The sequence below is a fragment of the Vanellus vanellus genome, assembly GCF_965231255.1.
Source record: "Vanellus vanellus genome assembly, chromosome: 23".
Taxonomy (NCBI): Eukaryota; Metazoa; Chordata; class Aves; order Charadriiformes; family Charadriidae; genus Vanellus; species Vanellus vanellus.
In genome coordinates, this window is record NC_138928.1 from 2826346 (window position 1) to 2852083 (window position 25738).

Sequence of the window (25738 nt, forward strand, 5' to 3'; positions counted from 1 at the left end):
CTTCCCTCCTTCCTACACCCCCCCCCCCCCTCCCCTTTTTAATCTCGGTACAGGCATGTTAGACGCCCTCAGTCAAAGATCTCCTTTGAACTGCTCTATGTTGAAATGTTTACAGTTTTACATTTCATATTTCAGAGGGGTGGAGGGGACAGGCACAACAGTCGCACACTGTGAATGCATGAGAGGGAGGAAAGCGGAGGCCAAGGGGGAGGAGGTTCGGCGGCGATGGGAGGGGAATCAAACAGCATCTCCACGCTGCAATTGGAAAATTTTAGACTCCTAAAAAATATATACATATATATATATATATAAAAAAATAATCCCTGGTGGCGTAGGCTCTGCAGGTGCATCCCCACCGCAGCCAGTCCCTCGCGTGGGATGGTGGCTCCGTCCCCGGGTGGCCGTGCGCCACCGGCTGGTTGTACCCACAGGTGACCATGGAGCGGGGCTGGGGACATGGTCCCGCTCAGGACCCCGCGCCGGGTGGGTGGCCGGGGCTGCCGGCGTGCCAGGGGCTGCAAAGCGGGACACCGGGGTCCCCCAGGGAGATGCTGCATCTCCCTCCCGGCCCCGCTCCCCCGGCACCATCCGAGGGGACGTGCAATTCGGTTGCAGGAAAAGGTGGCGAATGCTGCGACGTGTCTCCGGTGATGGGGGTGCTGCCAGAGGAGCGCGACGAGGCCGGACTCGCACGCTGCCTGGTACAAGAGGAGGGTGCAAATCTGCCAGCCCCTGGGCTCCATCCTCCCCAGGGCACAGGGAGGGACCGATGCCGGCAGGCGATGGATGGGCCAGGGCACCGCTGCGCTGAGAGCGGGAGCTCCGGACAGGCTGTGAGACGGACTGACGGACAACGGGATGGGACTGGGGATGGCATTATCTGTCCAAAAAAACTGGGGAGCTGTAGGTACAGCAGCAGCTTGGCATAGGGATGGCAGGGAGACTTCATCCCAGCTGAGTGCGTGTCGGGAGCCTCCCTGGCGTTATTTGGATTTATGTTGTCAGTTCTCCTCTTGAAAGCTTTCCTAGCCCTAAACTGACCCAATAAACCCCGCAGACAGCCAGGTCCTCTGGCAGACACCCTCCAGGCCCTGCGGACGGCTCTGCTAAATCCTTCCTTCCCTACAGACTAAACTTTCCGGAGTAATTCAGCTCAAGAAATGAGCCAGCAAGCCCTACCCGCCGTGCGATGTTATCACAGCAAAACAAGCCCATCTGACGGGAAAGGAGCCATCCCCAGCCCGTGACAGTCACCTGGCGAGGGGCGGCTGTCCCCCGAAAAGGCAAAGGCTTCGGTGGGGGCAGAGGGGTGATGTGTACCCCATCCTTGGGGAATCACCCCCCCGATGCAGGAGGGATACCCGATGCTTTTCAGAAACATCCCACTAAGCCATGCCCCAGGTGCCCGGGGTGGCTTCGAAGAGCTCGACGATGCTTGTGCATGGAGTGAAACAGGCAACAGGAAAAAACGAGGAAAACCACGTTTTCCATCTGCCGTCGGTGACGCCGGGTCCATGAGTTCAGCCTCATCCAAAAAGGAGCGGGTCCAACCTCTGCCCAGAGCCCTGGCATCCCCCCAGGCACCAACCTGCACCCCTCCGCATCCACCTCCCCCTCCCCATCCCATGGGACCCCCCGGCAGTGGCTTCGGGGGTTAATTCTCCATCCCAACCCACCCCTGGCTGCAGAGCGGCCGGACCCCCTGGGTCCGCTGGGTGCCTTCGCCGGGGGGAGCCAGCACCGTCCTGGGCGTACGGCGGGCGATTTACCCCGGCGCAGGATTGAGCTCACCTCTCTCCACCCCCACTCCACCCCTCTCCTTCCCCGAAGGGATCTGTCAAGTCTCTGCACGATGGAATTTTACTTTGCTATTTTAATGCAATTCTGGCTCGGGCTTAAATGGAACTGGAAACCAAAAGGCCTTAATAAATAAATATTATGATAAGAAATGAAAGCAGTGCATACACTCAAGATAATTTGAGGGGGGATAAAAACCTAAGCATTCCTTTCTAAGCCTAAATCATAAAGCTTTACGTGAAGCTGGGCGCCTTCTTACCAAACCTTTGCCCTGGAAAATCTCCCCCGTGCTTGCCCAGACTGCCCTCCCGAAAAGTCGCCTATTGTTTTAAAAACACTTTAAGCCAGATAAGACAATAGCCTTGAAATTCCTTCTAACTTTGTCGGTGACAGGGCTCGGGGCGACCATGCGCGTGGCTGAAATACGCCTATTACTAATGCCTACAAGAGATCTTTAATTATATCCTGTGCTCCTATATTTCATTCACACTCTATTTAATCTCGCCGTACGCATAAACACCCAGCTACTACAATAGCAAGAGCCAAAGCTGGTTTTGATAAATCTTACATACTGCGAAGTGCTACGGAAAAGAAAAAAAGCAGAAGAAAACCCAACAGATTGTATAGATAGCGGTGAATTAAGGCGAAAAAAACCCCTTCGAGACAGCCAACAGGATCACGCACATAGGGCTGTGTGTGTTTGTGTGTGCGCGCGCACTCCTGCGCGTGTGTAGAGAGAAAAATCCGAGCTAAATATAGAGGTGCTATAGAAAACCTAAGGTATAGATAGACCATACATAAAGCTACATGTGTACCTTCGTGACGGAGAAACTCTGGCTCAACACGGGAAGCGGTGAAACAGAAAAGCCTGAAGTTGATAACGATGGGACGTAACCTCTCTTTGCCAGAGACAGGGAAAGAGCTCCCGTATTTTTCAGGCTTTGCTGCGTTCAGCTACCCAAAGTTTTCGGCAGCCCACACCCCTATAGCACAACATCGGAGATCCAACCCGCGCCTATGTAAAACACACAAACGCAGATGCAGGCTCCCAGCGCTACAGATACGCGCGCCGCCGTCCCTTCCCTCCGACCCAGCCCGAAACCAGCCCTCCTCGCCCGCACCGCCGCGGGGTGTTCGCCCCATCTCCCAGCCACCGAAACCCGAAAACTAGAAAAGCCCCCCCCAAACCCCCTCCGAACAGCAACGTTTGCCCTGTGATGGGTGCAGACTCGTTCGCCCACCCTAATTTTCTGCCTCTGCACCCCCTGCCTTGAGATAAAGAGTCCCAACCAAAAAAAAAAAAAAAAAAAAATTAAATAAAGTGTAAGAAATGCAACTCATTAAAGAGTTTACAAAAAAACCAACCCCAATCAAAGGCAGCAGGCAAGAATATCTGCGAGCAACGTTTAAAATCCCCTCCGCTGTTTGTTGTTATTGCTGCTAATTTCTCCAGCCTGCGTATAAAATCCCAGATCTAAAGAGGAGGTCCGGCTGCCCAACACACACACATCAAACAGCAAACCTTCGAGCTGGGAAGATTTTCCTCTTACCTTGACTGGCTTTATTTGCCAGCGTGTTTCCAGAGTGGAGGAGAAAGCAAAGGATGGAAAATCCAGCAATCTGCAAAGCTCCCATGGCAATCCCAGTCTGCATGGAGGAGCGGGGGCAAGAAGGGGGGATTTCTAGTGCTTGAAGGGAAACAAGAGGCTGAGCACGCGAAGGGAAATCAAGGGGAGGAAGGGGCTCTCTTCTTGCCGTGTGTGAGACCGAGGGAAGGAAGGGAACCGAACTGATGGAAAAAGCTGCTCTGGGTTCAGTTTGGGGCTCTTGGTGTTGCTAAAGAGGAGAGAGCGAGGGAAGGAGACCCAGGGCAGTTGGAGGAAAGTGGACTCTATCGCCCTCTCTCTGGCGGCTGCTCTGATCCCTTCTCCTTCTTTTTTTTTTTTTTCTTTTTTTTTTTTTTCCCCCCCCTTAAATAATCCCAGCCAATTCCAGTTTTGCAAGAGCAGCAGCAGCAGGAGCAGGAGCAGCAGCGCTGGAGGGGGGAAGCAGGCGCCTTGCCCTGGTGCTGGGGACCTGAGAAAGGGGAGTGGAAAGGAGAGCCCCATCCAAGCAACGCCCTTTTTTTTTTTTTTTCCCTTTTTTTTTTTTTTTTTTTTTCCCCTCCCAGCCTTTCTTTCTTTTCTATTTGGCTTTGGTTACTCCTTCCCCGGCTTCCCCCCCTCGCACCCCCAAGGCTGGGCTTTGCCTGCAGGAATTTACAGTCTGCGCTGGAGGAGAAGGGCCAGTAGCCATGGAGACTGCTTCCCTGGGAGCAGGGAGGTCAGGCGGAGACCATGGGCGATCAATGCATCAATGCAAAGCCCCCCGCAACCCCCAGACCCACCCCGCACCTCGCAGCCCCCTCGGCCAGCCAAAGGCTTGGGGTGGTGGCAAGGGAAGGGGGGGGGGGGACGACACGGACTGTCAGGGGGAGGCATATGGCATGGGAAAAAGGCAATGGGTGGAAAAGAAAAGGGGAAGGAAAAAAAAGAATATATATAAAAGAAAAAAATAAAATAGAGTCTGTAGACGGCACGACCTGGCTGGGGTCGGCAGCTGCGGGGGTGTCTTGGGGTGCTGGGCCAGTTTAAAGCAGGACCGAAGAGCAGCTCTGCTGTTTGTAATGGAGAGGTGGGAGGGGGGGACGGGGAATAAGGGTGGAAGGGGGTGGGGGTGGGAGAAAAAGACCTTTCTGAAATACTCAGGGGGGTTTTGTTTGCTTGCAGGGAGCCTCTCGCTGCCTGGTCCCCCGCAGCCGGCATCCGCGGGGGTGCAGGGGGACCCTCTTGCCCCCCTCCCCATGACCATCCCTGCACTGGGAGCTGCTGGCACCATCGCTCTTGGGGGGTGTTTCTTCTCCCTGAGTCCAGAGAGGCATCGCCAGCTGGGAAAGTGCAGCGGGAGATAAGGCTGGGAGGCGGGAGCGGGGCTGGGAGGACGGTGCGGGGTGATTCCACCTGACCAGGGACATGGGGTCCCACGGCCCCAGCAGTCATCATGTCCACGAGGTCCCACCAGCCCACCGTGCTGCCTCTGCAGCATCTCGTATCCTCTTCTGTCCTAATAACCCCTCAAGATACAATAAAGGGGGCTGGAGGCAATGGAAAGCATCCAGCTAAGCCAAGGCACCCGCTGCCATCTCGCTGCGGAGAGGAGGGGAGGGACTGCAGGTGGACAGAAGGGTGCTGAGAAGTCCTTGGGTCTACTTATGCTTTCCCTAAAAAAAAAAAACATAACCCTTGGGCTGCCTTCATGGGACAGGGACCTTCCCTGAGGGGGGAGGTCCGCGAGAGCAGCTCTGCTTTAGGCAGGACAGACGCAGCGCGGCCAGCCCAGGGGAGCAGCACGGGTGGAAACCAGGAGCGCATCCTCACACTGGGTCTTTCCAAAGGCAGAGGCCAAGGGCAAGGCTCTGCCTCCCGGCCCCGCAGAGCCATCCTGCACCCACACAGCTCTGCTTGCTGCCGGTGGGTCCCCCACGCAAAGCATCGGGGTCCTAAACCCACGCGGGGACCGACCCCTTCCAGGGGAGCAGGGGACCAGCATCAGCTGAAGGACAGACGCACAGACATGCCCGTTACACCCAACACAAATCTCCAACGTTCAAAATCACATATGCATGGTGGCTGCGGGTGAACCCGGAGCCGGGGGAGCCTGCGTGGCTCTCGGCTGCCGGGGCTGGCAGTGTCCAGCACACCATAGCGAAAAGGGGTTTCTCAACAGGGACAACTGGCTCTGCCGTAGCCCAGCTGGGTATGAAAACCAGCAGCAGAGCACTTGCACCAACCTCACCGGCCCCACTAACTCCCAGCACATCTCGCTATGCCATAGTGAATCCATCCAGTAATGCAAAACCATCCCTGGCACAGCCAGGCTCCAGGGCAGCCTGGGAAGGGGCAAAAGTGCAGAAATTACCATTAAAGCTGTAAAAGAATTTTCTATATAAAAATATGAATGCAGAGATGTCATCATTAGGACATATTGGGAGAGGACCACAATCCACCAGTGGGAATGTGCTATCCTGCTCGGCACTGCCGCTGGAGGAGGCTCCTGGCTCTCCTGCCAGCCCCGGTCTGTGCCAGGAGCTCTTGGGGACGAAGGCCGCTGCTCCTCCTCGCGCGTGTGGTGCTGAGCAGGAGGGCGCTCTGGTCCTCACAGCCCTCATCCTGGCACAAGCTGAGAACATCAGATGCCACCACCCTCCCGTGAGCATCGGCTTGGCAGCCGTGGCACCGCTTCTCTTTCTGGGCTGGGATTTGCCGTGTAAACACGAGTGTTTCTTACGGCTGTCGTAAGAGCAGAGTCAAAATGGAAACTCTCCGCTTGCTGACACTGGCGCATCCCTGTGCCTTGGCCACTGCACCTTGGAGTGGGACATACATCCCATCCCGTGATCCTTTATCATCATAACCAGAGGAAAATAAAACAGTCCTTTTTTTTTTTTCTTTTTTTTTTCTCTAACCTGTCTTCTAAATCTGGACACTGATCTCAAGGCACGAGGGACGAGACCTTCAGTGATGTTGATTTATAACCGAGCTTCTAAATTACAGCTTTACGCATTAGTATAAACACCCATAAACCAGTCTTAAATACACAGTATCGTATGTAATCAAAACGCCAAAACACCGGGCAGCCACGTGACAGCATGGGGGGGACAAGCAAACTCCTCGCTCGTGCCCAGAGTTAAGCGCTCCCAGTTAAACCAGTGCCTTGCACTGGTGGGTGGATCTCGCCACTGAAGGCAGGTCCTCGGCCGACCACAGCATCGCTCATGCCACGGGGGGCGAAGGGGCTGAGCCTCATGTCTCGCTCCTCCAACGGGGTTGCGGAGCACCACGGCAAAGCAGTGGGGTTGGGGTGAGCTGCGGATGTTCAGAAACTCCCTAAAATTATATATAACCTTGCTTTCTTCCAAAAGCGCGCCACCTGGTTGAGCAGAAGAAGGGCCGGTGGAGGTCCCAGGGCTGCGCGTGCCCCGGTGCCCCTGCGAGCGCAGGGCTGTCCCCCTGCCCGGCACGCAGATGGGGAAAGTCAGACAGATGGAGATTCCTGAGATCGCACAGGGAGTCCGGAGGGAGGGCCATGAATCACACTTAAATCGCCCGCAAGACAGCCCGGCGCTTCGGCCCCGATGGCTCCTCACCAGCTCCTGCTGCCGCGGCGCGGGGCTGGCACGGATCCACCCCCGGGAACCCGCGCTGGAGCCCTTCAAAGGCATCGGGACAACCCTGCCAGCCCAAGCCGTGTGTGCACACGTGTGTGCACATGTGTGTGTGCGCGCGCGTGTTTTGGGCAAGGAAGGAGGTGGCAGGACTCTCCTCCCCACTGCCTCCACTCCCCGTCGTGCACTTCTGGGCAAAATCCATTTGCTTTGGCTTCATGTAGGGCCAGAAGATTCGGTCCATTGTGCTGCGGCGCTGAAGAGCCGGCAAGGAATTGTCAACCATGCTGAAACGGTTACATGGGGAGTAATGAAAATTTACTGCACCCTGCTCCGGTCCCTAGCCAAGAAATAAAAGCAAAAGATCACAACAGGCATTTTTTTAATTTGAAGCAAAATTAAAAAAAGAACGGATCTGCACTTAGAAAATAACAACCACATCCACAGATCAAAGCAGCTGTTCTCCTCTCATTCGGGGTTTTAAGAGGTTTCTGCAGCTACAGGGATGTTTACACAGGGAGAGAGATACATACATTGTGCTGTCTTGATGCTGCCTCTCCCCCCTTCATCTGGCAAAACATTCCCTGGGAGGCGATATGAGGTCATTCCTAGACCCTGCGTTGTTTTCCTCAAGCTGCAAAGCTTCGGGGCAAGAGGCAATTCATTTCCCATTAGCACACACACATTTGCACTTGGAACCCTCCCATGTACATTTTGCCGGGGGAGCTCGGGACGGACGGGGGATCAGCCCTCGCCAGCTTGTTATTGCATTCCCACAGGGAATTCCAGCAGCCGGGGCTGCCGGGAGGGTCAGCGGCTCCGGCAAAGCCACTGGGAAGGGATGTAGAGCTGGGAGGTGGGCTGGCATCTTCTGCAGACCGGCATCTTCTGCAGACCGGCCGTAACGTTTCTGTGGCTTCCACCACTTTTATTACGAGAGGGGCTGAACGGCTCTGGGGAGCACTAATGGGCTGTAAAACGCTTTTTTCCCCTCTGCCTCTTTGGCTCAAGCCCAGTTTGGAGCGGCCGTGAGTCCCGGTTTGGTGCTCGCACAGGGACGGAGGTTGCAGGAACGCGCCAGGGCGGACTCTCCCTTCACCTCTCGGCATCAGCACGTTGGTCCATCTGCTCCATGGGCAGCACCCACTTTGGCAAAGCGGACAAATTCTGGCTTGTGCGCCACCCTGCGCTATCTGGGCAAAATAAAAAACCCCTTTGAAACGAGACCTTCTCACCCCGAGCATCAACCTAATTCCGTGCGCTATGAGCGAGCCACATCTTGAGCTCTGACCGTGCATATCTGTGTGCTGCTGGAGCCAAAAGGGCTTTCTGAGGCTGCACAAGAAGCAGCTGAGATCATAGAATCATAGAATCGCTGAGGTTGGAAGGGACCTTTAAGATCATCAAGTCCAACCATTACCCTCCCCTGACACAACCACTGCTAAACCACGGCCCCAAGTACCACCTCTACCCTTTTTTTGAACACCTCCAGGGATGGCGAATCCATCCCCTCCTTGGGCAGCCTCTTCCAATGTTTAATAACCCTTTCAGTGAAAAAGTGTTTCCTAATATCCAATCTAAACCTCCCCTGGCATAACTTGAACCCATTTCCTCTCGTCCTGTCACTTGTCACCGGGCAGAAGAGGTCAGCCCCCCCCTCTCTGCACCCTCCTCTCAGGGAGTTGTAGGGAGTGATAAGGTCTCTCCTCAGCCTCCTCTTCTCCAGGCTGAACATCCCCAGTTCCCTCAGTCGTTCCTCATAAGATTTGTCCTCCCGACCCCTCACCAGCTTCGTAGCCCTTCTCTGGACGCGCTCCAACACCTCAAAGTCCTTCTTGCAGTGAGGGGCCCAAAACTGAACACAGCACTCGAGGTGGGGTCTCACCAGTGCCGAGTACAGGGGGATGATCACTGCCCCAGTCCTGCTCACCACACTATTCCTGATGCAGGCCAGGATGCTGTTGGCCTTTTTGGCCACCTGGGCTCACTGCCGGCTTCATATTCAGCCGGGCATCCACCAACACCCCCAGGTCCTTTTCTGCCGGGCAGCTTTAGAGCCACTCCGCCCCAAGCCTGTAGCACTGCATGGGGTCGGTGTGACAGGCAGAAGCAAAACTCCCGCAAAGGACCTTAGGGCTTGCAGAAGCAGCTGTTGAATCAGGCAGGGATCCTGGAAGAAGAAGAGGCCACAGTGCCGCGAATCGGGAGGTTTCCCATCCCCTCCGCTCCACGAGGAGCGGAGGCACAACGCTGCCCGTCCAGGGCAGGACCCGACCCCTTCGCTCCATCCAGAGCGCCCGGCAGCTGTGGTGATGGGCACTGGTACCGTACCCCGGCACTGCACGCTGGAAGGAGCTGGCTCCAAAAAAACAGCAGCCGAGACATTTCGATGCCCTAGCGAGGGGTGTGGTCTACAACTCAGAACAGAATAGACTATTTTTAAAAAGGGAGAGGAAAACACTTTATTCCCAGTAAAACGCCAACGGCCCCAGGCTCCAGCGACTCAGCCAGTCCCCATCGCCAGCTCCCGGCTACATCCCGCACTTCCCCAACCTACAATTTTATCAAGATGCCTCCGAGGTGGGTGAAAAAGCACCGAGTCCCGCTAAATGACTGCCTGTCACCCTGTGACACCTTTTTTCCAGTGTCACGGAGCTTCCCAAAAGGCTGCGTGCGGAGAAAGCCCGTGTTTGTAATTCCCGGTTTGCAGCAGGAGAAGGTGACACACGCTGAGGTGAGGTGACTTACCCGGCGTCACCGGGAAGGTCGATGGCAGCGCCAGGAATAGCCCCGTTCCCAGCTAACCACTAACCACACTTATCCCAGAATAAGGGTCCCTTTTTCCAGCTGAATTTATAACAGCTTTCCAAGTGACATAAGCTCTTACAGAAATAGGCAGGCTTTTATTCCAGAATAATTACTGGGAAATCATACTGGAGCGTGTATAATTACACTGGTGTCGTTGCTGCCGCTGAGCCGGACCCCGTGCCACCGGCAGAATTGCTGCACGCTGCGTGCGGCTTTTATCTCGTCCCGCTTTTCCACGAGCACGTGTATGTCAACTGGGAGATTGTCAGGACGCGGGTGAAGGACGGCGCTTTGGGTAGAAAGGAAAGGGATATATCATTCTTTAAAGCTCTGTTAATCATATTTCCCGTAAAAGGTACCCTGATAATAGGTCTATACAGCTACTGAAGTCAAAAGGAGTCTTTCGGGGTGCGCTGGATCGCACCCCAGGGGGATTCAGCAACGCTCTGTGCGTCTGCTTCAAGTGCATCCCAGGCACAGCTTCGGAGCAGGTGTTTTATTTTAAATGCATTTTACATCCCACACAGGTAAAATCAAGCCCAGAGTTCAGGCTGAGGCCTGACACTCATTTCTGACATGAGGTGTTGGAACACATCGTACTTAATACCCTTCGAAAATAAACTCGTAGCATTTATCAGGGGTTGATTTGTCTATATATTCGGCGAGAGCTCTACCTGCCAAGCACGGGGCTGCCCGCCATGGATCCTGGGGCCGGCGCGCCGCGAGAAGGCGTTAAGGGTTAACTCGGCACCAGTGACACCACTTTAACTCCAGGACCCAGACGCGTGTGTTTAAAAGTAGCACTTCTCTCCTTAAAATAGTTTATGAATCTTACTCGGGTCTAAATCCAACACCCCCGAGCAGAAGGAGACCTATTAATTCCTGAGTTTTTTCACGCCGTAGTAAAGCAGCGATTTTATTTGCCCGCCTTGTGTAAGATGTCAGTCATTTTCCCACTTGCATTTCCATCTACAATTTAACAAGGCAGCAGTTTATTTCCAGAAGCCCCGGCCAGACCCCAGCCAACTGCGTCAATATTTTGTTGCTTACACAAATGCCACCGTTAGAGTCAACACCGCGATTCAGGGGAGGCTTTTTTTCTCTTTTTTTTTTTTTCTTTGTAAAAAAAAAAAAAAAAAAAAGGGTTCCTCTGGGATGATGTATGTATAGCTCTTAAAATACTAAGGGTAATATAAGCCTTTCAGAGCGGCTTACCTGGGTGCAGAGGCACTGCTGTAAAGGGTGAAGCACGCTACCGGAGGGCACTGACCTGACCAAAGGCATTTGCTAATTAATTCATTCTTCCAAGAGACTTAACTGCCTCTTGCCGTGGGAAACCAAGGCAAACCCGAGCCAAATCCAGAGCCTGTCAGAAAACACGGAGAGACCCTTATTGACTGCAGAAAACTTCAGAGCCGGGAGCTGGCTCCCGCTCGGCCGGTGCCAGCCGCAGAGAGCCGACACGGGGCAGCCGTCCAATTCCAGCTGGCTGCTTCCCTCTCCCCTGCACGGATCCCTGGTGCTGCTTTCGGGATAGAGGATGGACGCAGAGCCTGGCCGAGACGGGGGGGTCCCTGCCTGCCTCGGCCCCCTCCTATGATGCTGTTTTGGGGGGTGTCTCCTGCGGCGGCAGCAGCAGGGCACGGGCTTACCCCGGCTGTTGGCTTGTTTGATGCATGCTCTGCAGTCCGCACCGTCCTGTTGTCTTTGGCACGCTCCCCCGAAAACCCTCAGAGGTTTTCTGGTCCAGCGTGAGTGAGCTCAGTGCGGCGGGTTCATCCTTCCACCCCAGCCTCCCGACGGACCCGTTCCCGAGCCACGGGGCTCACGAGATCCCTCCACGCACATCCCTGCATCCTCACCCACCCGCACCCCCCAAAAGCTGGGCGGTTTAACCCCGCACGTGGCCAAGAGGTCTGACAAAATTCCAAGCCCAGCGCAAGGCGGGGGACAAGGGGAACCCAAAGAACAAGGTTCCCCCAGCACCATCGTCCAGGAAAGCCCTGCAGGATCTCCTCTGCGATCCTGCACCAGACCAGTTTTGCACGAGAACAGAGCGGTCTTAGTGTGTCAACAAGCCCCAAACACCCGAGGGCAGCTGGAAGTGAGATGCCATTATTATTTTTTTTTTAATTTAAAACGAACTTCTTAACCTACAGGAAAGTAAACGTTCTTCTAGGATGGCCAAGAAAACCACGCTGGGATTTTCCAAATGGGTATGACTGACTGTTTATGAGCAGAGGCTTCCAAACGCAGAAATAAATGGCTTGCTCTCAGCAGGTTTTCCTTTCTATATTTACCCTCACCTGAAATGAACATTATTGCACACTGCAACATTTATTCCCTCTGATCAGGGGAGCGGGCGAAGAAACTAACCAGCCGCAACACGTCAAATAAATTGTTAATCTGCTGTTTGCGCTGGGGCAAGGGGGGGAGGAGGGAGTCCCCTGGTTTTTGGGCAGCGCCCAGGTCCCGCTTACAACTTCCATTTCAGCTCAGCACAAGCGCTGCGCTTCACCCGCTGCTGCTTCTGGCTGCCGAGAGCTGGAGCCGGGTCCTTCGCAGAGCTGATCCGTCGGTCCCCGCCGGGTCTCCGGCCCCCTCCCTGTGGGACCTGAGCATCCTCAATCGCACCCAGTGGAAAGGGTCGCTCTCCCCACGGCGTGGGAGGAACCGAGCTCCGAGGCGCAAGGACCTGCCTGAGGCTACACAAGAAGCCTTCTGCAGGGCACGAAAGCGCACCCAGATCCCAGGCGAACGCACAAGCACGAGACAACACTCTCCAAAAGCGCTGGGCTTCCTGATCCTCTTCCACAAGCCCCAATTTCCACACTGGGTGTTGCTCTGCCAGTTCTCAAGGTATGAAGTCCCTAGGGATGCAAAGGTGGGATCCCTCCCAGGGACACGTCCCTGGCAGGCACGAACTGCACTGCTGACATGTAAAACAGTCCTAAAAGACCTAAAAGGTCCTTCCTGACAAGAGGCTGGGGGGGCTGAGCCATTGCAAACCGAATTTTAACCTGAGGCCAGCCACTCAGCTGTAAAATCTCTCCTAATCCCAGCCCCGGGGAAAGGAGAGGACCGGGGGATCACCCGCTCCCCAGGACGTCGCATACATCACATGGCTCCCGGGGTCACGCTCGCGCCCACCACCACCTTCAAATCTGGGCTTGACCTCCAATTTACCTTGAAGTTCCCTAGCTAATTGTGCCAACTGCTTTGGCACGCCAGCCGAAAAAGGGGTTCGCATCGTCCCGGAGAGAACCGGGGAATTAATCCTCCACCGGCAGCGGGGGAAGCCGCTCAGTCACCAGGGTCTGCAGGTGCCAAGGACGACCCTCGAAGGCACCCCACAGATTTGGGCAGGGGGATGAGAACAGCCTCGCTCTGTTTGCAGGGCTCACACGTACTCAACGCCAGACAGGACCTGGCTTTTTCTCCCCCCCCTCGTTCAAACTTTTCATTTTTGGAAAAGTCTGTCCTTGTCGGAATAGCTGAGCAAACCCTTCCCCAACCAGCCGCTCCAAGAGCATTTGTGTTAATCCAGATTAACGAACATAAAGCAATTTAGATAAACCGCATTAAGCCAAAACCACCTTTGAACTTTTTTACTTTTTTTTTGGTGGGGGGATCAAAATCCCTCCCCGAGCGCTGTGTGTGGTTTGGGCCTCCCCGTACCGCAGCTTCACCAGAGCCAAGCTCTCCACCGAGTGATAATTAAGTAAAGTCAGCAAATATGAAGATTAGCGGCACCGGCAGCGAACCAGCGCTTTGCACATGGAGCCTAAAACTGATGCTGGGTCTGGGGGTGTCCGACGGGGCAAGATGGCACGAGGAGCATCTCCCCAGCTCCACGCACGTCTCCCGGCCACAACGCCTGGGCTCCGGCCAGGCTGCCTACGTGACCACGAGCCAAACCCCTCCAAGCCTCAGTTTACCCAGCACCAACCCATCCCCTAAGTATGGGGATGACGGGATCGGTCTGAAATGCCCCGAGATGGGGTGCTGGCCACAGGGGGCTGGGCAGGATGGACGATGGTTTGCTCGAAGTGGTCAGTTCCCCACGGCTCAGACACGTGCGTCATGACCAAGGTGGCAACAGCCAGCTCATGCATATGGCATGTCTCAAGGAAAAGGTCACGCACCAGTTTAGGAGGAGGGAATTAATCAATGCTGTAGTTGTTGGTGAAACGTGTGGCGTGTTACAGCCACGTACGCACCTCGCACACCCACACCAGAACCATCCCCGCAGCAGACACTTGCCTCTCCAAAGGACTCCCAAACCAAAATCAGGGGGCTACGGCAGACCTGACACCGAGACATCCTCTCACCTGGAGGAGGTGGACACCACTTCATTCGCCTGCAGGGAAGCTGTGAACTCCTCAGGATCCAGCTGCCTGCCCACATATTTGCACCAGCATCCAGCGCAGAAACAATCCTGACCCTGTCTGGTGCCCCAGGAGCTCCTGCAAAAATAACCTTCCCAGCTGATGGGGCAGAGGAAAACTCCTGCCTTCCCCAGCTCCCCCTCCACACCCTCCGAAAACACCTGCTAACACTTTCTGTCCTCCACCCTGATCGCCTTCCTGTTGGAGGGAGGAGAATTTCTGAGAGAGCCAAAGCTGTAGCTCGTAGGCTCCAAATTCCCTCGTTTTTTGGAAGTGGGGGGCCGTAACACCAACTGGGCTTTGCCTCTCCCACTGGGACAGGGTTTGCTTTTTTGCTACGAGAGCCTTTCATGGCTGCTCACAGCTCGGTGCACTGTGCTCGCTAAGCTCCGCTCCCAGGTGATTTTGGATCAGGATACACCAGGAAGTTTGCTTTCGGCCGCCTCCGTCGGTGCGTGGGTGTGCAAACAGTGACCGATTTCACTGCCGGTTCGACTCCTTTAAATGGGGACTTTCATGTTCATCGGGCTTGAAAAAACAACGCCATCTTTTGAACAAAAAATCCATTTCCCCTTCCATCAGCTGCGGCCAAAGGTATTTCTGTTTGACCAAAGCAGACCCTTCCCACCCGCCGCCACCTCGCTGCGCATGGTGGGCTTTGCAAAATCACAGCCATCCCACCAGCGAGGATGCTCCATCCACGGAAATCTGTCTGTCCTGCTCCTGCCCAGAAGACGGGAAGTTTTTTGGCAAGCTGAACCCTCCCCGCCAGGCTGGTTTTGTTCTTTTGGGGAAGATGCTCGAAATGGGGCAGAGGAGAGATGCACGGACTCGCTGCGGCACGTTGTCGGTGATGCAGACGGGTTTGCAGCTCGGATGGTCCCTTTCCAATGTGATCGTCAGAGTTACAAATTTCTGAGGTGATAAAAGGGCAAATTGGAAAAGTCCCTATGGAGTTTGCTGCCTGACGCTCAAGTGCTCACCCTGAAAGACTCAAAATCCCAGTTTCTTCTGTTGGGATTTCAGCTAGATGGCTTGGCTAAAATAAATGAGATTAATCTAATCAGAGAGATGGATGGAGCTCATTAAAACAGTAGATTAAAAAAAAACCCACCCTGCCTATTATCAGTGCTCCTGAAGTCTTCTGCCTTTCTGGCAAGTTAAAGCCATACGGGAATTGGATTCCCTTGCAGAAATCTGCAGGAAATGCATTAAAAATACATTCTGCTATTACAATTCTTCATGTCACCAGTCACTTGGGAAAGGAAATGAATGCAGGGCAAATGCATATATATTTAAATACATACAATTGCCTCCTCTGGGATCAGGATTTATAGGCTGGGAGTGGTGAGCCCTGCTCTGAAACCGAGAGACAAGCAAATCGAAGTCTCCTCAAAAGCTGTGCTGCTCTGTTCTCTATAAATGCATTTCCCCACCCTCAGCATCCTCACATGAAGCTGAGGATAAGAAAGGGGCAGAAGCTGGGTCTGGCATTGCACAAAGCTGAACGAGGAGCACTGGGGGGAATTGCTGGACAGGATTTGGGCCAGACTGGCCCCACGATGAGCTTTACTGGTTTTATGTCTCAGTTGCTTTCCTGCCCACCCACCCCTTCCTGTGGCTTTGAGCAAAGCAACCATCTCCCAAAGCCGCCTTGTGCCCCCGTTTGTGGGTGCAGGAGCACCCACATCTTTGGGATGAACCCACTGCGTGAATGCTCCTGCACGTGCAAACATGACCTTCACATCATGCGTGCGGGGCCCTTTGGCCTTCTCCTGGTGTTGAGTTCTCCATGCAGAAGTCACCAAGAGCTGCTCTGGTTGCCTCTCTGAGGCATCACACATCATATTTTCGGAAATTTTTGCACAATAATTTTCAGCTTGCAGAGGGCAAGCTCTACTTCTGCCCAGGGTCAGCCCGCCGCACCATGACACAAGTTCTCTCTTGGAAAAACAGTTAAACTAAAAAATAAAATCGACCAAAACCTGCGTCCTCCTGCCTGCAGAGTGCACAGAAATCAGTGTTAAGGTCTGTGCCGCCAGACTGCTCAACCCTCAGTTCAGAAGGAGGTGAATTCCCTCCGGGGCAGGGTGACCTGGCAAACCCCACACGCCGTACGGACCCTGGGGTGCTTTGAGCCAGAGGAAAGAGCAGAGGAAAGGTCTGCACTTCAGGGTGGCTGGTTTTCCCAGCTCGTTTCTCAGTGGCGTCCACCCCCAAGCCACAGCCCAGTCGCCATCTGATGCAGCTGCAGCGCTACCCAAGCCAAGCAGTTTGCCCTTGTTGCTTTTTGATGGGATGATTTTTACAGCTCCCTGGGGGCTTGAGGAAATCACTGACGGTTTAAGGAGATGGCTGTAACGCAGCCTTGTGCTGCAGACATACAGTGGGACAGACACAGTTTCAGGCTATGGCTACCCCCCAGCATGCAATCATTTATGACAGCTAAACCGGCTACAACTCATCAGCTGAGCTGCATTAATTGCACTCATTGCTTTGCTGCAAACCCAGGGCAACGGTGGCAGCTCCAACCACCTTTAAACCCACCTGGCATAGTTTCCTTTGCAAGGGCAGCAGGCTGAGGGCACCGCGGTGTTGTTCGTGCAGCCCAGCTGTGAAGCTGTAACTAATTAGGGGTAGCAATGAGCTTGTCCGTCCCCACATGGTGTGCCAGCCCTGCGCCTTTCATCCTCTGCATTGCTCCAGCCACAACACACCCAGACTTCTGAAGAGTTTGGCAGACTTTGGAGGACAGAAGGGTGCCAGGGCTGTTGTACGAGGGGCGGATCAAGGTCCCCGCTCCCGAACGGGCTGGCTCTCCTGCCTGTCCCTCGCACACACGGGTCACCAGCTGCGTGGAGCTGGGGGGACGGCGAACCCCCCAGTGTGTCCCCCCCCCCCCCCGTCCCCTGCCCCACGGCAACCTCCCAGCTCCAGCCCCCAACTACGCAGGTGTCAGCCAGTGGGTGTTATCGGGTGCTTAGGAAATAAATTAAGAAGGGAAATCAGTGTTGGGAGGGAAAAGAAAGGCACCCAAGGAGGCTCATCTCAGACTGGGCGTTCCAAAGAAGATTTAATCCCAGTCCTGGTGAAGCCAAAGTGGGGTTACAGCAAATGGGTAAGTGGCTGGAGTCAGCTACTGCCTTTCTGGGGCCACCAGAAAGAAAAATGGACAAAACCTGATGAGTAAAGCAAGGAGGAGGGACACCACAGCTGCTGCAAGCCCAGCAACACTCTCCACAGCCTCTCTGGCACTGCAGAGTCGCCATTTTCCCTTCATGCCCTCCAACAAGTCTGAGGTTGACAGCCCGGCAGTTGACAGCCCCTCACACGCTCCGCAGCCCGGCGCACCGACCCCCGGCGGCGTGTGGAAACGCCTCACGGCCGGGCCTCGCCCGGCCACCGCCCCTTCCCCTCACACCCGCCGTCCCACCCCCCCCCTCGCCTCCGATGGGAGAGCCCGGCCGCGCCGCCTCAGCCCGCCGCCTGGCGCGTTCCATCCGCAAGGAGGGGGGTGTATAGGGGCAGGACCCCGCGGCCATCCCCGGTGCGGGGCGGCCCATCAGCGTTAAAGCGGAGGGGTGCTCGGCCCTCCAGGCTCCGTCAGTGGGGCAGGCCCCGGGCAGGCGGCGGCTCTGCGCGGCGTCCCGCGGAGCGATGCCGGCTCTGTGGGGGTGGGCGCGGGACACTTCCCGAGGCAACGGCAGCGGGGTCGTATCTTCCCCCCCGCTCCGCGCGGTGGCTCGGCCGTCTTTGAAGGTGAGGCGGGCCGGGGCCAACGGCGGCGCCGTCGTGAGGGGAGAAACGCCGCCCCGGGCCCAGCGGCGGTGCCGTGAGGGGAGGAAGGCCGCCCCGGGCCCGGCCGCCCCGCGGGAGGGCAGCGCCATGCCCAAGCCGCGCCCCGGCGACGAGCAGCCTCCCCGGGAGGACGGCGGGTACCGCGGCGAGGAGCTGCCGACCCCCTGCCCGCCACCCGGTACGGGGAAGCGGCGAGCTGCCGGGGCCCATCGTACGGGGATGGGGGGGGGGGAGGGGGTTCTCCCCCAGCCCTGCCGCCAGTATTTAAACGCGGTTAAATATTAATATTTCACAGGGAGTGAAGCAGCCGTGCTTTCAGCCGTGCGGCGGCGCTCCCCGCCGTCACTAGGTGTCAGCCGCGCTCCGTGGGAGCGGCCCGCGGGGCTTCGGCCGCCGCCGGGCGGGTGTGGGGAGCGCTGGTTAGGAGAAAGGTCCTTTTACAGGCACAGAAAATGAAGTATATTGTCTGTACACAATGCTGCACCTTTTCACTTTGCCACTTAAAAAGCTCTCCAGTAATTTTTTTAAACCCTCTTCTCTCACAAGGCTATGGTTGGCGTTCCTTCTCTTGCTCACTTCTGCTTTTCTACAGCCAGGCCTCCGCAAGCTCTCCCCACACACGAGCTACAGCAAATAACTGATGATATTTCCAAGCTGGCCATTGCGCATGAAATTATACTCAACAGTGACTTCAAACTGCAAGCAGCCAGCTTCTCCCAAAAAAGGTGTGTGTGTGTGTGTATGTATATATATATATATATATTCAGGCTTGGCTTCTTTCTGCCACATTACAGAAAACCTGTGAGAATGTGGGAAGGAGGTGGGTTTGGATCTGACTGTAGAAGGAACAAAAAAATAAAATAGCTCCTGAAATAATAATAAAAAAATATTGGAGCTTGTTTTATTTATTCGTTGCTTCATGATTTACTATGAAGCCCTTGAATATGATGAGTGTCAGATATGACTCACTGACATTGAAAGATTTGGAGGCTTCAGCTGCGTAAGCCATGACTTTGGCATAAACAAAGCAGGATTTTCAGTGGAGATCATCTTTCAGGTGTCTGTATTTTAGTTAAGGATCTGTTGAAGTGACTGACAATCTCCCATTGCAAAAACAAGCACTGCCTAGAAAAACATTCTGTTGATCTTCTCTGAGGACTTGGAGAGTTTCCTTGGAAAATGCTTTGCTGTTTTAACCTGTCTTAACTGAGGAGTAAAGTGCTGCATTTTACAAACAGGGCTGAAAGGAAGGAGTTCCACTTTAAAAGAATAGTATATTTAGGTTGAGAGAGATTCCATGAGCTAGGGAAAGGTGAGGTGCATTGCTGCCAGACAGCAGTAAAGACTTGAAGAAAACGTCCAAAGACCTGAACTGCAATGAAAGCTGAGAGGAATGGTGCCATCAAACTGAGAGGTTGTGTTTGATGTTAATATAAAACCTCTCCCCTCTCTTCTTTCTTAGCCTGGAAAACAGAGTGAAGGAGACATTGCACAAAGCCTTCTGGGACAGCCTGGAGGAACAGCTCTCTGCTAGTCCCCCAGACTACACTCGGGCAATCCAGCTGCTGCAGGAGATAAAAGAGGTGAGCTGTTCCTGAACCAGGGAAGATGGTTACCTTAGAATTAGTTTTCTCTGAATCATCACCTCTCCCCTTACATCCAGTATTCCTATGTTAACGTGTGTAAGAGGGAGGAGAAAATAGGCTTCCTTTTGTTTATAGGAAGACACAAATTGCACAACCGCACCTTCTAAAACCTGTCTGAGAAGGAAACTCATTCTCTGGTCCCGGGTCTTTAAAACAACTACTCTATCAAAAGGATGGAAAGTCTTTGTTGGAACTGTTGGCTATAGTAACAGCCATAGGCCCGTCTCAGTATAGCGTCTGCCAAACAAAAACTGCAATTTTCCATATAGAGACATCTCTTTAGGGGTATGAGGAGCTGTATCTACTATTTAAGTGACAATGTAGTGAATAAGAACATGGTTTAGCATTAAAAGATGTTCTTAGCAGGGCCTGAAGTTGCGTATAGTTTGCTCTTTCAGTCTATGCTTTCCCATTAGGCTCTAAACAGATAACTCCCTTTTTCATGCATGACAGTAAAGGAGGTTTTGCAAGATTTGACACAGTAGCCAGACATTCTGAAGTGCGTCATTAGAGGCAAGCGTTCCCTTAAATGGACTGTGTGCTCCACAATTTGTGTACTGAGTACTTAGTTTAGTCTCAATAGTAGGCCAGCCTCGATTCCTGTTGACCATCTCTGGAAAACTGTTGAGTTCTTGGACCAAAAAGAGACTGCTGCCTCTCTGGGCAGGCCCTGCTATCACTGCTGCTGCCTCGGCACCACCAGCTGCGAAGCCAAATTGAAGAGGCCTTGGACATGGAGTTGATTAGACAGGAGGCTGAGCATGGGGCTCTGGATATCCACAGTCTCACCGCGTTCGTCCTTGGCACAATGGCAAGGCTGTGTGCGCCTGTTCGAGATGAGGAAGTACAAGGGTTGCAAAGCCTCACAGACCCAGCTCAACTCCTCAGGTGGGTGATGCTGACTCTGCCTTGGTCTACACAGACCAGCAAAACCAGTAGAGCCTTCAACAATAAAACACTGGGTTAAGAGGAAACTACCCTGGACCAAAGACCTTTTTGTGCTATTTTGGGCTTCGAGTTTTATTTTTTTTCAGTGTAGATATCTTCCTGTTGCCCAGCTGCAATTTAGGCAGTAAAAGAGTTTAGTGAAGTAAATCTGGCTTATCTAATAATTTTTAGGGTCCACTCCAATTAGACTGAACAGCCTTTTGTGAGAAAATGGAACCAAATTAGAGAATCAGAATTCCCCTTTCTCAGCATTCTAAAATGCCCCCAACTGCAGCATTAAAACTTCAATTCGCTATGTCTCATCACAGGGAGATTTTCCGGGTGTTAGGCCTGATGAAAATGGATATGCTGAATTTTACCATCCAGAGCATCCGCACCCACTTGCAAGACCACACCGTCCAGTATGAACAGAAGAAATTCCAGGAACTCTTGGATAAGCTGCCTAGTGGGGGAGGTAGAGGAGAACTGTTACTTCTACAGGAGCTATTAAAGCACTAAAAGGGAACTTTTAGTATTCCAAAGCTGATGCTTTGATCACATGCTCAGCAAGAGATGAGAGAAATGCCTCTAAAAGTTGGAGGACTCCTGGGTCCCTTTCTCAAGGCTCTTCACTAACATACCTTGCAGAAAAGAAGTTACTTAGTGTGCTTCAGTTTCTGTGTGCATAAGACAGAGCTAATAGCTTTCTCATGAGGAACTGTAAGTTCTCACAAGTTTAAAGTGTCTTGTGATCCTCAGGGGAATGAGCAAAATGTTGTTAGGAGGCATATTTAAAGAGGAGAGCCTGCATTTGATGTAGACATCTCTTCTGCTAGGCTGTCTGGCTGCCTCTCTCCTTCATCAGACTCCATTAAAGGTGCTTCCTGGAGACTGAAATCCTCTATGAAAAATGTTGTCCAGATACCAGTCTTCGTAGCCTAACCCTGTGCCCTGGCAACAGGACATTGATGCTGTATGTTAGTGATGGTGTAAGCCATTCCCCACTGTTCCAGGAGACAGCACGATACCTTCACCTTCCAAATGCATGTCCCCTTCAGCTTGCAGTATAGCATACCTGCTTCTTACTGACTTAGCCTCACTAGTCTGTTCTTGCAAACATCCATTTTTGTCACCCCATTGCAGATAGCCTGGATTGCACAAGAGCGTGGCTGTGCAAAGCAGCAGCAGAAGTGTCCGTGTCCTCTTCACAGCCACCACTCCACCCTGCAGTCAGTGGCTCACCCGCCGCATGCTCACCAGGGGCTGTCAGCAGTAGCACAACTGTGCCAAGTCTCATGTCCGTGCTAAATCGAGGCTACATGAATCTGCTCTGCTGGGAGCCTGGGCAAAAGGAATACCCTGAGGTAGGAGAAGGGCTTGGACACTTTTACAGCTTTTTCATGAAGATGTACCGGATGAACAAGTGTTCTTTCTATAGAAAGAACTGGCCAGACTCTGTCCCCTCTACACCATGTGCCATTGCACGTGGTTTTTCCCTATGTGAAACAAATTGGATTTTTCACAAAACTAAACCTCCTTGCTGCCAGGCAGCTGCCTTCCACTCAGCTTCATGGGCATGTTACAGCCCTGCTCCATGGCTTGAGATCTGCTCCTTTATCACAGCTGCTGTTCCTACACCCACAGGCTGATTTGGTTTCTGTTCACAGACACTGTTTATGGATCAGAGCCGACTGCAGGAAGTACAAGCGCAGGTGAATCAGCTTACTATCATAGCTGCAGTCCTGCTAGTGACCAGTGGCATGTGTGGAAGCACCTTATTTGGCTCACCTGGGTTTGTAGCTAGGCTGAAGCGGGTAACAAAGGTCCTCTTGGAAGGGCTGTCCTGTACCAGGTGGGTTTCTTTGAGTTTTCTTTTCCAGCAGAAGAGTGAGTATGCAGGCACTGGTTGGTTGTGGGATGAGCAGCAGGAATCTCCCCCAGGAGCAGAAGAGGATCTGAGATCCAAATAGCAGCCAGGTCTACTGCAAGGCGTGGGGGAAGCCAGCCAGCATTTTTAGCTGGGAGTTAACTCTTCTTGATTAGAGGGGAAAATTAGCAGTGCTGGTCACTATTTCAGATGAGTCTGCTGCAGGGCAGCTTCCTGCTCACCGAAGAGCGGGGAAGGGAAGCTTAGTTCACGTGCAGTAGGCACCAGAGCTGTGGCTGAATGTTGGCTGTCCTGTGCTAGCTGGCTGCAATGACACCCCACAGGCATGTGGAGAGACTTCCCTCCTTGCTCTGTGCCTGCAAACCCTTTCCCCAACCAACGTGAGTCATGGCTGCAGCACGTGTACCTTTGTATGATTTAGGTGTGAAGCAGCTTTAGAAGACATCAGCGACCAAGTGCTCCAGGAAGTCAGCAGGACTCTTGCGCAGCTGGGGTACCCTGCTTTTACCACCGACAAATGTGCTTCCCTGAAAGGCCAGATAAAAAGCATTGCAGACAAGGGTAACGCAGTCCGGCATGTCATCGGTGAGTCTGTGACCTTATGTCTAACTCAGCCTTGAAGGCACTTTGCACTTGCAAGCCACAAGTTAAGTTTAGGCTAATGCCCTTGCGGCGTGCAGGATGGTCTAGGGTCAGTACTAGCAAAGCAAACTCCCTGCGCTGAGCAGAACTACTGCTTGAGGGTGGGAGCCGAGTTCAGTGTCTGGCCCCTCCACGTAGTCTGCACAGGAAAGGAAGGTCAAAGCTGGGTTTGAAACTGCCTTAATTTTCCTATTCCACCCTGAAATGCTCCCAAACAGTAATTGCTTTGGAAAATCTCTTAAATCCTCCCATCCTTGCTAAAAGCTAAACAGGCCCAAGTGCAAGATCTGTTCCTAGGTAGTGTTGCAATCTTCAGGCTGGGATGTAGAGCGAGAGCTTAATCACTGGCTGTAGTAAAGCACCGTGCTAAGATCTTTAAATAATATTTATCCCTAGGGAGTGCACTGCTTGGTATTCAGCTAACCAGCTGCCCTATAATGCTGCTCCATCAAAATATTTATTCAAATGGTTTGGATAAGAGCTGGTTATTTTGACCTTTTATTAGTACTCTGAACGCTAACTCCGCATCAGATTGCAGTGCCACAGGCAGCGAGTAGACTACAGGAAAGATTATTTCCACATGGAAGACTAGCTTTTATCAGTTATGAAAATAAGGTGAGGCTCTTCCTGCCCACTTCTTCATCTAGCTAAGTATCCTTCCCAGCCCATGTGGACTCCACCACACTGTTTATTTGGGTTTATTCTTTCCATGTCAGAGCAGGCTATTTTGTTTTGATGTAATTCAGGAGGCTGAGTTAATAGCCTAAACCAAACCTCGATAAAGTACAGGCTGGGCAGTGTGTGATGGCGGTGACTCACCCCGATGGTGTGGCGCTAGAAGCTGCAGAACTAGACAGCCTTCCCCAGCCCCGCATCTAAAAATCCAACCTGTGTCTTGCCTGCACTCTTGGCCACTATCAATATTTCCACATACTCACTTCAAGCGCAAGAACATCTGAAGCAGCCAGGTAGTTGAATCTCGGCTCTCTGTTCCTCAGAGAGGCTTCTTGAATGCTTTCAATTTCCAAATGCCGCTGCAGCAGGTGAGATAAATCCCAGGCTCTGAAGTTCTATATTCCATTACGCTTCTAAGATGCTTGACGCTTCAATGCAGTACAGAAACTCTCAGAGTGGGTGAAAAATCTTTACTGTTGAACTGCTCTACTTTAACATTAGGTTTGAAGGATCTGATCATTCTTAAGTCCTTCAGCCCAGTACCCCAGCGACAGCCATCACAGTTACCCAGGGCAAAGCGAAAACAAGGCAAGCACACCTCATACTGGAGTACTCTCTTTGTGTCACACTGTTTCACCTCGGTTCCTGGGCTGGGTGCTGTTTCATCTGCTTAGTATTTGGAAGAGGAATAAATTAATCCACTGGGTCCCCGAGTTGATGTAGAGTGTTACTTGTCCACACCATCCTGCCACAATGCAGCTGTCCTCAGATTCACTTGACTGTGTGAGGAAGCCTTTGTCTCAAGACAAGCTTTCTGTGGAAAGGTTCATTGTCCATTTATTTTTTTGTTGTCATGCTTTTGCTCCTTACAGAGCAGCGGATTCATTCCTTCCTCAGCCTCTTCATTTCCCCCGATGGACAGAATTCTCAAAAAGATTTCCCAAAGGGCCTTGAGCCCATTCAGGAAGAGCTGATGGAGGTTGGGCGCAGGTTTGGAAGCGTGATCCACCACAACAGGCAGGTGTTTGGACCTTACTACTCGGCAGTTCTCAAGAAGGTGCTTCTCCCAAATGCAGAACCAGACTCGGACACAGGGATGGATTCTTTCTGATCATCTTTGCTGTGTTCCGGGCAGGGGTGGAATGCATTCTCCAACAATTTCTCAAATAATGCTTCAGCTTGTAAAAATCAATCAGACAAATCCACCAGGGCCAGAATTGCTACTGAGAAGTGACTCTGGTATGTCAGTATCTGAATAAACCTCTCAACTACAAAAGGTAGTGGCTTTTTTTCCCAAAAAACCTATTTGGTGGGGAAGGCAATGAGATGTGGAGCTCGTAAAACTGCAGTGCAGCTTAGGCTTTTTTTAATTCAAGGTGTTAATTCTGCCACGGGCCTGTAACCTACTTTGCTGAAACGTTAGTCACAGCCCAGGGACGCTGTTTGCATTTGATAAAGCCACATGGTATTTAAAATCATTAAAACTGCTCAATATATTTCAATATTAGCTTGAAAACCTGACTTACTGAATTATTAGAAATGGAACATATGGTATAAATTTAGCAATCCCTGGTGTATTTAGTATTTTACATCAGCCAGATTTTACTTGACATGAAAATCTGAACTTTAACCTGTACTTAAATGTCTGGATTTCTTGTTCTAATTTTACGTAATGAAAATGTCCTACTTCTTGGCAAGCCAAAAAATCTTTGCTGGGTAAATGCTATATACAATGGCTGCGCAAACTGTTGCAGTCGTTACATGAACCACGTGCTGCAGAAAAGTGATTTTAATGTTTATCATGAGTAAATCAGGGTCCTGACAGTCCCCAGTGGAACAATCCCTGCAGATGTACATTACTGAAGCTAAAAAATGAGCTTTTTTCACCACCATGTGCAGAACGTACACAAAACGGTTGGAGACCGTTGTGCTATAGGTGTAGGTCTATCTTTAACACAACACGTGG

General features: G+C 52.7%; 2 protein-coding genes across 2 annotated transcripts in view; one reads left to right on the plus strand and one right to left on the minus strand.

Moving 5' to 3' along the window:
* The window catches only part of SCUBE3 (signal peptide, CUB domain and EGF like domain containing 3), a gene marked incomplete at its 5' end in the record, with an annotated part of 36160 nt that extends 32728 nt beyond the window's left edge, over nucleotides 1–3432 (minus strand). The window contains one exon of the mRNA XM_082494652.1: nucleotides 3348–3432. Coding sequence (XP_082350778.1) covers nucleotides 3348–3432 — 85 coding nt within the window. The remainder of the gene's footprint in view (nucleotides 1–3347) is intronic.
* Nucleotides 3433–18923: 15491 nt separating this feature from the next.
* TCP11 (t-complex 11) lies at nucleotides 18924–24976 on the plus strand (the record flags this gene model as incomplete). Its single annotated transcript, XM_082494590.1, has 8 exons — nucleotides 18924–18994; nucleotides 19457–19577; nucleotides 20308–20528; nucleotides 20897–21033; nucleotides 21711–21931; nucleotides 22235–22419; nucleotides 22877–23040; nucleotides 24645–24976. 8 exons carry the CDS (start codon nucleotides 18924–18926, stop codon nucleotides 24881–24883), a joined length of 1359 nt encoding a protein of 452 aa, XP_082350716.1. The 3' UTR covers nucleotides 24884–24976.
* Nucleotides 24977–25738: the final 762 nt, after the last annotated feature.